At 41.5% G+C, this 13,719-nt stretch overlaps 1 protein-coding gene across 1 annotated transcript; it reads left to right on the forward strand.

Moving 5' to 3' along the window:
• The first annotated feature begins 203 nt into the window (after positions 1–203).
• Positions 204–11,610, forward strand: cdkn3 (cyclin-dependent kinase inhibitor 3). The gene is given in 5 exon segments (XM_055641218.1): positions 204–706; positions 2,010–2,065; positions 4,289–4,333; positions 7,389–7,611; positions 11,523–11,610. Coding segments are annotated over 5 exon segments (516 nt in total). The 5' UTR covers positions 204–602.
• The last annotated feature ends 2,109 nt before the right edge of the window (positions 11,611–13,719 follow it).

A 13,719-nucleotide genomic window follows, 5' to 3' on the forward strand; every position in this document is an offset into this window, starting at 1 on the left:
TGACGATGCGGTTGTTGTTGTGGGCCGGACTACAGTCGTAGGTGTAGAGACAGTATAAGAGGGGGCTTAGCACACAGCCCTGTGGGGAACCGGTACTCAACCTGCGAGTGGAGGAGAGGTGGGGGCCGAGTCTCACAGTCTGGGGCCGGTTGGTGAGGAAATCCTTTATCCAGGCACATGTGGATGGGGGCAGTGCTGGGGGCAGTGTTAGCTGTGAGGATGCTAGGAGACTGCAAGGTGATTTGGATAGGTTGGGTGAGTGGGCAAATGCATGGCAGATGCAGTATAATGTGAATAAATGCAATGAGACCTGGGTGTCATGGTACACCAGTCATTGAAAGTAGGCATGCAGGTGCAGCAGGCAGTGAAGAAAGCGAATGGTATGTTAGCATTCATAGCAAAAGGATTTGAGTATAAGAGCAGGGACGTTCTACTGCAGTTGTACAGGGTCTTGGTGAGACCACACCTGGAGGAGATATCAGGAGATATTATTCTATTGTGAAAATGCTTTTTAGTATTTGTGCATAAAGTCAAAATATATTTTCGATGGCTATGTTTCTTATTATGATTACCTTTGCAGCTGACAGCTAAAAAAAATCAAAATGTTGAGAGTTTTTTTAAAGGCTCGCACAATGAGGGCAAGTGAATTCGATTCTTCAGATGAAGATTTCGAGGAAGAGCACTCAATACCACTCCAAGTCTCTTGGCAAGTGTCTCCAGCAGGCACATTAATGATATTTTGCCAGATAAGTTGTTTTGCTGCACCTACAAATGAATGGCAAGAACAATTGGATCGGTCAAAGAAAATATTACTATAATTTGAAACTTACAATAGATCTTATTTCTGGAAAGGTTACTGCTCTATCATAGCCCTCCTAAGTGTTGCAACAATTTTTTTCAGGTAGAAGATATATATTTCCACCAAATTTCTTAACTTAGTTTAGTTTAGAGATGCAGCAAGGAAACAGTCCCTTTGGCCCATCGAGTCCACACCAACCATCGCACTGGTTCTATGTTATCCCACGTTCACATCCACTGCCAACATACTAGGGGTTATTTACAGAGGCGAATTATCCTACAAATCCGCACGTCTTTGGGATGTGGGAGGAAACCGACACACCCGGAGGAACCCCACACAGACACATGGAGAATGTGCAAACTCCATACAGACAGTACCCATGGTCAGGATCAAAACAGGATTTCAGGCAGCAGCTCTACCCGCTGTGCCACTGTACTGCCCACTCGCACCACTGCTAACAGCGAGGGAGCTTGCAAAATAGAAATACAAATATTTGATTGTGGTCACTCAGTACAATTAGAGATTGACAACTGATGATCCTGAAACTGAAAGTGTGGCAGATGTCTGGATTTTTCATCATAATTTCCTACAAATGATTACAGAAGAAATACAGAATAAAAGGAAACTCTTCAGATCAATCAGTCTATACGGGTAAATTTGCTACATTCAGCTGTCACCGCCATGGTTTATTTTATTATTGTCACATGTACTAAGTACAATGAAAAGCTTTATTTTGAATGCTATCCAAACAAATCAGATAATACTACTGTATACATAAATGAAATTAAGCCAAACACAAGTACAATAGATAGAACTATCTCTACCTACCTGTCCTCAACCGATCTCTATTCTAGTAAAGTTACATTTAAGCATGATCATATTTATATTGTATCATAATGGTGAATCTTTTTACTGTACGATTTCTGTCCTCGCTATAATGTGGTATTAATCCTTTCAATTTTCAACTTTGGTCTAATCAATATCTTGTCTGTATTTAACATCACTTTTTGTTTTTGGTCCAAAAAAGTACCATGCACTTGATTGTCTTAACAGATCACTTGCATTATACCTTATTTGGCACCTCATCAGAATTCAGGACAATGATTCATTGCTTGTTAATGATTGTACAAGTATAGTATTAATTCTGCAAGTGAAAATTTTGCTTGGACAGTTAACTTTCCTAGAATTATTTTGGTTGTATATTTATTAGGTTGGGATTAGCAGTGGTGAATTGCCAGCAGTTCCTTGGAATCTGTGCTTTGCCCGGTAAGCTACTAATGTTATTTTCCTATCATATTATGGGTTTGAAACTCCTTTTCCAAATATCAGCATTTAATAGAATGTATAATAAAGAGAGTACAGAGGAGATTTACTAGAATGTTGCCTGGGTTTCAATAACTAAGTTACAGAGAAAGGTTGAATAAGTTTGGTCTTTATTCTCTGGGGCGCAGAAGGTTAAGGGGGGACTTGATAGAGGTATTTAAAATGATGAGAGGGATAGACAGAGTTGATGTGGATCAGCTTTTCCCTTTGAGAATAGGGAAGTTTCAAACAAGAGGACATGACTTCAGAATTAAGGGACAGAAGTTTAGGGGTAATATGAGGGGGAACTTCTTTACTCAGAGAGTGGTAGCGGTGTGGAATGAGCTTCCAGTGGAAGTGGTGGAGGCAGGTTCGTTGGTATCATTTAAAAATAAATTGGATAGGCATATGGTTGAGAAGGGAATGGAGGGTTATGGTATGAGTGCAGGCAGGTGGAACTAAGGGAAAAAAGTTGTTCGGCACGGACTTGTAGGGCCGAGATGGCCTGTTTCCGTGCTGTAATTGTTATATGGTTATGTGGTTAATCACCGAGAATTATACATACAAAAGGAGTTCATTGGTTACCATGGTGATTTAAAATAATTGGTCAACAGTCCGTTTCAAGTGATTACAAGTGGCAATGGCTATTCAAACAGCATGACAGTGAACCCTTTTCCCCACCATCTCTATGCTGATCTTTTAACCCACCTCATTTGCCCACATCAGGTCTGTATTCTTCAATGTCTTGCCGGTTCAAGTGCCTGTCTAAATATCTCGGAAATTTAGTGATTGTATCTGATTCATCACCACCTCTTGCACAACGTTGCAGATATCCACCACTCTTTGTGTATATAGAAAATAACCCTGAAAATTCCATCTCCCCTTAAACCTATGGCTTCTCATTTTTGAGGCCTTTATGTGGGCAAAAGATTTAGACTAACTACCTCGTCTGCACCTTTTATAATTCTATACACCTCTATCAAGTCACCTCTAGCTTCCTTCACTCCAGGAACAAGAAGCCCAGCCTAAACAAAAGCCTCCCAATCCAACCTGATGAATCTCCTCTGCATGTTTTCAGGGCAACCACATCCTTCCCATTGTGTGGCGACCAGAACTGAACCCAATACTCTGTGGTGCAACCAGTGTTTAGAAAGGTTGCAACAAAGCCTCCCAATGTTCGATGAAGCTAAGAATGCCTTTTTAGGTTTCCCAGTTAGAATACACCATCAAATGGGGAAGCAAGGAATTGCAAATGGTGGAATCTTGAGTAAAATACAATGTGAATTGAATTGAATACTTTATTGTCACATGCGACAAGTCACAGTGAAATTCTTTGTTTGCATACCCAAGGTATTGCAAATAGCCGCCCATAGTTACAAATCCAGCCCGGCGGCAATTCCCCTTTTGTTGTCTCCCCCCTTCCTTATGGCCGGGTCCTCCATTGTCCATTGTTCTTCCCCCTCCATTACGGCGGTCCCCCCCATGCTGGATCCTCATTCTTCTCCCCCCCCCCCCCCTCACGACGCCCCCCCCCCCCGCCGGGTCCCTGTTGCTCTTCCCCCTCCCTCACCCCTCACGGCGTGTCCTTTGTTCCTTCCCTCGACACTTCCACATGTCCATCCTCGTCCGGCGCCATCATTGATCACCGCACCAACCTCTCCACTAACGCTGCCAGATCCTCTCCAGATGCCTCCACGGCACCAACCCAGACCCCAGCCACAGGTTCCGTCAACCCAGGCACCGACGGCAGTGAACTCGTCGGCCCGTGAGGCTCTACCTCTGACCGACGAAGCCTAGACCACGAGGTTCCACCGCTGGCCTGGGCCACGAGACACCTCCGGAAGCCGTTCGCTGCACCAGTACCTCCAGAAGACGTAACTGGAGTAACGCAGTAGGTCAGGCAGCATCTTCGGTGGGAATGAACAGGCAACATTTCAGTTTAGTCAGAATACGCCATAGTGTGCAAGAAGCAAGCAGGCACTTAACATTGATTTGAGAAAATAAATTGGTGGCCTTGAACTCATAATTTCACATTTAAATGATTCCCACTTGTGCATATAGACCTGCAGCAAGTAACTGTTCCCAGTCCCTATCTACCTACAACAGCTCCTGTCTTATGAAGAGTCATGAGTGTTTAATTGTCATGTGTACTGACAACAGTGGATTAATCGTTACTATTAATTACAGGTTGTAAATTTAAAGATATCAGAAGAAACCTTCAGAGAGATTTAGGTAATGTTTTCAGTATCTAATTTTCAGGTGGTGATTTGTGAATTCTTTAAGTGCAAATTTCCGTTACCCGACTGGTTGTATCGTGGGGGTCGCTTGTATTGTTTTTAACCTGTTATTGGGGAATGCAGGTGGAATTCATATCAGACTTGGTTTCCTCCCCTTTCCCAACTGTGGAAGGTAAAATGAGAACCTGTGGAAACAGCAATTACAAGTGCATGTTTGTTGTATCAGTTTTCTCTTTATTTTTCCAGACAGATTCTGCAATCTACACAGTTGTTGAAATCCTGTCGTTAACACAAATGCCTTGAGATTTAGCAGTGCATAGAATATAATCGTATGAATTAGGAACAGGGCAGGTACTCGATCCCTCAGCCTTTTGCGGCTAATCTGACAGTAACCTCAACTCACATTCCTGTTAACTTAGTCACCCCTCACCCTCTAAAGTATCATTGTACCTCCGGCTTTACTGTATTTAAAGACTCTGCTTCCACCACCTTTGAAGAGTACCAGAGACTTATGACACTCAGGAAAAAAATTGCCTCCTCTGACTTAAACAGAATCTTAAATGTTTCAATCAAGTGTCCTCGCAATCAGCGTTAAAAGATACATCCAGTTGTAAACACTGCCCAGTCCATCATCGGCTCTGACCTTCGTACCATCGAGGGGATCTACCGCAGTCGCTGCCTCAAAAAGGTTGGCAGCATCAAGGACCCACATCATCCTGGCCACACACTCATCTCTCCGCTGCCTTCAGGTAGAAGGTACAGGAGCCTGAAATCTGCAACATCCAGGTTCAGGAATAGCGACTTCCCCACTGCCATCAGGCTATTAAACTCAACTCAAACAAAAATCTGAACTTTAATAGCCTATTGCACTTTATATGCTTATTTATGTGTGTGTGTGTGTATATATATATATATATATGTATACTTATATTCAATGGTATATGGACACACTGATTTGTTCTGTATTTATTTATGCCTACAATATTCTGTTGTGCTGAAGCAAAGCAAGAATTTCATTGTCCTATCTGGGACACATGACAATAAACTTTCTTGAATCCTGAATCTAGCCTGCTCAACATTTCATCAGGAGACTACCCAACCATTTCTAGGAATTAGTAAACTTTCTTGGAACTTCAACAGATTAACACCTTCCATAAATTAGGAGGCCATACTACACACAGTATTCTAAATGTGGTCTCAACAGTGCTCTATATATTTGAATCTCAACCTTTTCACTCGTTCAGTTCTCCAAGCAATCAATGATAATACTGCCCATGATAACATTGCTATTATTAACTTTATTTGATGTACTTGTATACAAGGAAACCCAGATTCCCTGCACTTAAATTTCTCACCATTTAGATAAGCATTTATTTTTCCAATCAAACTAGACAAATCTGACATTTTCTTCCAGATCTTTGCCCACTCGTGTAACCTACCTCCATCTCTTGGCTGCTTCATGAAGCTCTCTTCACATTTTCTTTGTGGGCTTTGGTCCCATAGCATAGAAACAAGCCCTTCGGCCAAACCTGCCCACGCTGATCAAGATGCCCATCCTATAGTCTCACCTCCCTGCGTTTGACCCATATCGCTCTAAACCTTTCCTATCCATGTACTTGTCCATGGATCTTTTATATGTTGTTATTGTACCTGCCTCAACTACCTCCTCTGGCAACTCATTCCATATGCCCATCTCCTTTCGTGTGAAACTGTTATCCCTCAAGTTCCTATAAAATCTTTTCTCTCACCTTAAACCTATGCCCTCAGATTCTTACCTATTCTGGATAAAAAGCTCTGTGCATTTACCCTATCTATTCCCTACATGATCTTATATAGAAAAAGACCCCCGCCCCCCCATCCTCCAGCGCTCCAAGAAATAAAGTCCAAGCCTGCTCAACCTCTCCCTATAGCTCAAGCCTTTGAGTCATGGCAACATTTTCATAAATATTCTCTGCACCCTTTCCAACATCTTTCCTATTACTGTGACCAAAACTGAACATAATACTCCAAATGTGGCCTCACCAATGTCTTATATAACATGTAAGATACGATACGATAGAACTTTATTTATCCCAGGAGGGAAATTGATCTGCCAACAGTCATAAAACACAAAATACATGAAACATGAAATTAAAGTGGAAAGGATTGGGGATGTGCAAAGATTGGGGAGGAGTCAGCCTACCCCACGACAGAAGGGGAAATTGTAGTTTGATAGCCACAGGGAAGAAGGATCTCCTGTGGCGTTCCGTACTGCAACTTGGTGGAACCAGTCTGTTGCTGAAGGTACTCCTGAGGTTGACCAGTGTGTCATGGAGGGGGTGAGCTGTACTGTCCAAGATGCTCCGCAGCTTGAGGATTGTGGTAATATAACATATAATATGTAACATAACATGTAATATAACATAGCAACTTCTATATTCAATATTCTGACTGATGAAGGCCAATGTACCAAAAGCTTTCTTGACCACCCAGTCTACCTGTGACTCTATTTTCAAGGTACTGTATACCTGCACTCCTAGATCTCTCTACAACACACCCCAGAATCCTTCCATTCACTATGAAGGTCCTGCCCTGGTTTGACTTCTCAAAATGCAATACCTTGCACTTATTTGTTTTAAACTCCATTAACCATTCCTCAGCACACCTGCCCAAATGTTGCAATTTTTCATAACCATCTTCGCTATTTATGATGCCACTCACTTCCGTGTCATCTGCAAACTTACTAAACATGACTTGTACATTCTTAGCCAAATCGTTGACATAAACCACAAACAGCAAAGGGCCCAGCACTGATCCATGAGACACCTTTGTGTCATTAACAAATTTAGAAAATAAATCATTGCTTCCTTCATCTAAGTCACTTGCAAAAATTGTTCAAAAGACCTCAGCACCGATCGCCTATGCCTACCAGAAAAAAGTCCAATCATGCTTAGTCTTTCCTGATGGCCAGCTAATATTTCATACACATCCTACCCCAGAATATGTATTTTTCTGAACTAATCTTGATGCGGCAATAATTCATAACATCCAACTTCTTCAACTATTGACAGAGGACCTCAGGAGCCACAATGTGCAAAATGTGTTTGTGCTCTGCACCAAGGGAGGAATGGTAAAGTACAGGGTTCCAGGCTTGTTAGAATCCCTCCGGCAGAAGGGATTCACGGTGAATCATTATCCTTTTCCTGATGGAAGTGTTCCAGATATTGCTAGCTGTTGAAAAATTCTGGAAGAGTTGAGAATCTGCTTGGAAAATGACAAGACGACCCTTATCCAGTAGGTGGCATTTCAGTCACTTGCAATAGTTCAATGTAAAAGACATTTCAGTCAGAAACTAGCACTGCACAGTGATTGCCATTGCTGCAATTATTGTTTCCAGAAACAAATCATTTATATTATTCTGGTATGATATTGCAAGTCCACTTATGTTGGAAATGACACGGTGTTATGAAGCAGAGCAGTAGATGTTGTGTACATGGACTTCAGTAAAGCGTTCGACACGATTCCGCATGGTATGCTGCTCTGGAAGGTTAGATCGCATTGGATCCAAGAACAGATAGCTGAATGGATAGCAAATTGGCTCCATGGAAGGAAGTAAAGGGTGATGGTGGAAGGTTGCTTCTCAGACTGGAGGCCTGTGACTAGTGGTGTGTCTCAGGGTACCGTGCGGGGCCCGTTACTGTTTGTCAACTACATCAATGATTTGGATGAGAACATACAGGGCAAGATTAGCAAGTTTGCTGATGATACCAAAGTTAGTGGTTTTGCAGATAGAGAAGATGGTTGTGAACGATTGCAACAGGATCTGGATCAATTGGCCAGGTGGGAGGAGGAATGGTTGATGCAGAAAAGTGTGAGGTGTTGCATTTTGGGACGTCGAACAAGGGCAGGACCTACACAGTAAATGGTAGACCTCTGGGCAGTGTTGTGGAGCAGAGGAATCTAGGAGTACAGGTGCATGGTTCCTTGACCCCAGAATATGTATTTTTCTGAACTAGGTAACTTGCGAGTCGCTGGTAGATAAGGTGGTCAAAAAGGCTTTTGGCACTTTGGCCTTCATCAGTCAGAGTATAGAGCAGGAGTCGGCAACCTACGGCCCCTGGGCCGAATGTGGCCTGAAACCCGAAATCATCCAGCCCGCAGGCTGATTTTTTTTTCCCCGTAATCATCCGGCCCAGACTTCCTTCGCGCTCGGGTCTCTGAGATGCGTTACAGCCGAGCTCTGGCTGTACCGCATCCTGTGCAAAGCCGCCGGCACGGCCATGCACCTTCTGTGTCTGGGCTTCACTGTCGGGATCGGGGTTCTCAATAGGCCGGCGACGAGTGAGTATCAGTATTTTTGCCACCGCCTTCAGGACAGACAATGCAATGGTCCGTAGGTACGCCATGTTCGTGAGCGCCCGTAACTAAGGGCCAGTGCTGCGGGTGGCGTCCTCAAAGGGGCGGGATCTATGTGAACACGTGATCTGATGTCTGCCATCCGGAGCGGGATCCATGTGTACACGTGATAGATGTGGCCAGCCATTCGCTCACAGACATGCTCCTTGGCCCCTATGCAGAACAAGGTTGCTGACCCCTGGTATAGAGTATAAAACTTGGGAGGTCATGTTGTAGTTGTATAAGACGTTGGTGAGACCGCATTTAGAATATTGTGTTCAGTTCTGGGCACCATGTTATAGGAAAGATATTGTCAAGCTTGAAAGGTTTCAGAAAAGATTTACGAGGATGTTGTCAGGACCAGAGGGTGAGCTATCGGGAGAGGTTTAGTAGGCTGGGTCTCTATTCAATGGAGCACAAGAGGATGAGAGGCGACCTTATAGAGGTATACAAAATCATGAGGAATAGATCGGGTAGATGCACAGAGTCTTTTGCCCAGAGTAGGGGATCGAGGGCCAGAGGACAAAGGTTCAAGGTGAAGGGGAAAAGATTTAATAGGAAACTGAGGGGTAACTTTTTCACAGAAAGAGTGGTGGGTGTATGGAACAAGCTGCCAGAGGAGGTAGTTGAGGCTGGGTCTATCCCATCGTTTAAGAAACAGTTAGACAGGTACGTGGATAGGACAGGTTTGGAGGGATATGGACCAAACGCAGGCAAGTGGGACTAGTGTAGCCAGGACATTGTTGCCCAGTGTGGGCGAGTTGGGCCAAAGGGCCTGTTTCCACAAGGTAGCACTCTATGACTCTAAGGAGGTCCAAGATTACAAGCAAATGGCAGAAGGAATTTAACTTGGACAAATGTGAAATGATACATTTTAAGAAGTTAAATCATGGCAACACATACATTGAATAACCAGATCCAGGGGAGCAGTGTTGAACAGTGAGGCCTTGGGGTGCAAGTACATAGCTCCGTGCTAAGATAATATGGATGTTCTGATTAAACAGACCATTGCAGCTCAAAATAAAAATGTCAAGTATAGTAAGCAATTCTCATGTGTACACAACTTTTCTCAAATAAATGGAGGCGTATCTTAAGTTATTACTCTTGGATTGAATACGGGTATCACCCATCTCTAGGAAGCAGGGCTTGCCATGAAGGTTGACACTTCAAGTCTCTTCAGACACCCTGAAGGCAGCAAAGACTCTAGAGAGTGGGTACTGAAGGATGCTAATTATTAGCATTTAGAAGAATGAGAAATGTTCACATTGAAGCATACATAAATTCTAATAAGATGGGAACTCTAGAGAGTTGAGAAGGAGAGAGTGTCAGACTAAGGGGGTTAGCCATTTGGGACCAGAGATTGGTCAGGATCGTACACTTTTTATCCACAGATTTTGAAGCTGAAATGTTAATTTTAAAATTCACAATTGAGATAAATATTATTTTGGACAAAAGTAAATATGAAGCAGAAATCAGTAAGCCAAAGTATACAATGACCTATTAAGTTAATGAATGGAAGAGTAAGCTCAATTCACAAATGCCGTTCATTCCATTTTGTCAGATTCTCATTTTTCTTCACCTGTATCCACCACTAGCACATCCTCTGCCCTTTTTAATTAATATTCTAACTATCTTTGACAATGTTATTCCCACTCATTCCCGTCAGGACCATATTTCTAATTCCCATACCACAAATCTGCTTTTTAATATTCTTGTAACTATTACCCTCATTCTCAAGCCGCATACTGCCACTTCTCAGTTGCCAGTTTATCTTTACAGCTGACATTGACATGTTAATAACCCCAGGACCTGTTTCTATAGTTTTCAATATTTGAATTCATAACTCAAGGGCAAGCCAAAGTACAGGGAGACCTGCATATCTCAGAATAGGGAGAATGCTGATCACTTTATTGCTTGTATCAGCACTGTCATCCTCATGCTTATCAATAAGCCACCGTGTACCACTTTCTCAATGCCACTGAAATAACCCTCGCCCATCCTTCGTGGTTACCTTTGTCTCTCTGCACCCAGAAGACACTCAACCAAGAATGAGTGAGCATTTCCCTCCCTGGGATTAAGAAAAGACAAAGTTGTCACTTAAAAATGTCTTCAATGCTACAGCACGTTATAAAATTATGCGATTAGAACATTGATTAAGTCTGATTTGGTTGAAGGTGTTCCATGGAGCTGTAAATTTAAAGAAAACGCATCCTACTATCTCATCCACACCCTACACAGTAGGGGCAATTTATAGAGGCCAATTAACTTACAAACCCGCATATCTTTGGGATGTGGGAGGAAAACCAGGGTCACAGGAAGAAAGTGCAAACTCCATACGCACAGCACCCGAGGTCATGAACCCGGGTCTCTTGCGCCGTGAGGGACCAGCTCTACCACAGCGCTACCCTTGTTCCTAGCAACTTCATTCCAGAACCAGCTGCTCTCTCCATGCTATTTCACACCTCTGCTCATCACATCCTTTTATCTTTTCATTTCTGGCCTTTGTTCTACTATTTCCAATCCAAACTCCCCCTTGCCTGTATCCACCTATCACTTGCCTGACTTTGTCCTGTACCACCTCTCTTCCAGCTATCTCCCCCACTACACTCCCAACCTAAATCTCTGCCTATCCATGTCCTCCAGAAATGTTGCTGGATCCAGAGTTACTCCAGCACTTTGTGTCACCATTGATCAGGCTTGTATGTGAAAATTAGACACAAAGTGATTAGAGCGTGTGTGTAAGGATTTACTGTGTTTTATTAGAGAGAGCTGCAAAATGAATCGGGTTCTTATTTGTTTGTTTGATACCAATACAACTACTCACATGATTTTCGGGATAACGTGGCAACGTACTTGGCAACAAAGGAAGACTCAGCAGGCCGCTCAGTGTCGAGATAAAATGCTGACATTTCAGGCTATATATTCCAATCATTTGTAAATACTATACATCCAACTTCAAGCTTTAAAACAAATGATGTTCAAACATATTCAATACTTAAGGTTTCAAATTATTGTACACTGAAATTGATTATCCACATACATAAATCAGTGCAAATAATTATTTATTGTCATCAACGATAAACTCGGTTCCATTAGCAGTGTTATTCTTTGCCGTTTGTGAGTTAATAAGATGTGAAATAGGTCACTCTGAATCTCCCAAAACAAGTTGTTGCTTGTACTTAGCTAATAAATGAGTCTACTGGCAAGTCATGAAAGTAAATTACTTTACTGGTATGACAAGTTTCCAACATTGAGGTTTAATGTATAGGGTGCTATACTATTTTCTGCCCAAGTGTATGTGCATTCCTCTTTGCTGAAACATGGATCTTCTCAACATTGCTAATGCTTTAGTTGGACTTTCCAACAATTAATAGAAAGAAAACTGGACACTTGAAATGGGATATTAAAGTAGAAAGCGATAAATATGGTAGCGTCTTTTTGTATGAACCACCATGGGTTCCAAGACACTATTTGACACTCAATCAGGGAATTATTGTTCATATTTGTTACTCAACTAAGTAATCTTTTTCAGTGATATTGGCCATATAATTACTATAACATTTTACTTGAACAATTATTTCATTAATATATCAAGGTGCTTTTTGGCTAAAGAAAAACAATCATGAGGTGTGACACAGGCCAGAAGAGGAGTATACTCGCTCAGCTACTTTAAAGTACCTGTTCTAAGCGTTAACACATTGTAGTTTGGTTATAGGTATTCCTTCCATAACCTCAGCTTATCCAAAGCACAAAATTAGACAATATTCCAAATTAACCCAAAATTATCGGTTTGCAGAGGGTGAGTCTAAGTGCTACCAGATACACTGCAGCAAATCACCAAGACTATTTCAGCAGCACTTCCCAAATCTGTGACTTGTACCATCAAAAAAGACTACAATTATCATCATAAACGCTGCTCAAACAAATGGTCCAACCTAAAAAAATTCACGTAATGCAAGCCTTGGACGTTATGGAAGTCATTCTTATTTGTTTTGAAAGCACAACCAAATTCATTGAAAAACTTGAACACACAAACCGTTTTAATTTGTCAATTTGATCCCATGCTCCCTGAAGGGCTGTGTACAGTAACAGTGAAGAACTTAGATCTACACGGTGCCTTTCTGCACACCCAAAAAGATTTAACAGTCCCATAAATGTAGTCAGTATTTTACGGTAGAATATGAAGCCATCAATTTACACATGATCCCATAATCAGGAATAACAACCAGATCACCCATTTTAAACAGAAGTAGATAAACAAGTCTAAGCATAGCCTAGAAATCAAAAACTCAGTTAATATGGCATCAGAGTGTCATAGCACTGAATAAACTAAATTCTACTCAAATCTTACCTCCAGCATGAAGGATACAACACTTGAATGCAAACTTTTCTGCAATAATAAAGTTGCTAGAATGATACATCACAATTTACAGCATGCTAACAATGTTTGTCAGAACCTAATTAAGCAACTGAAATGCAGACACATTGTAATACTTTTGATGTGTTAATGAATTTTCTTTAATATATTTGATTCATGAATGGCTGGGGCAACAGAAAGGAGTGTTCTTATTACCTTGTGACCTATTTGCCAATTTATTAGATTCATCTTACTGGCAAAAATATTCAGTTTTCTCATACAATACACAGCTAAGAAAGTGGGCAACATTGGAAATAAATAAATAGTTCAAAAGATTTGGGAATTCTGTATGTTTTATAGAGATCACTTAAAAGTATAAAATTAAAGTCCATTATTATTTAGTTCTGCTTAAACAAAATATACTGCATTTTGACATACCAAAATTGGTTGGTAAACTGTCGAAAATCTGTTTTTCCATTTGCATGTATTTTTCAGGATATTAAAGTGTTCCGTCGACCACCCTTACATTTTAAGTCTCATTTTGTTAACCGAGTTATTTCTAACGTTGCACAGAACAATATTTAGCCCTTTGTTATCTAAACTAACACCAGGACAACTGCCTATGGTTCAATTAAACATCATTTTTGTAT

This window comes from Leucoraja erinacea, chromosome 9, assembly GCF_028641065.1.
Source record: "Leucoraja erinacea ecotype New England chromosome 9, Leri_hhj_1, whole genome shotgun sequence".
Lineage (NCBI taxonomy): Eukaryota > Metazoa > Chordata > Chondrichthyes > Rajiformes > Rajidae > Leucoraja > Leucoraja erinaceus.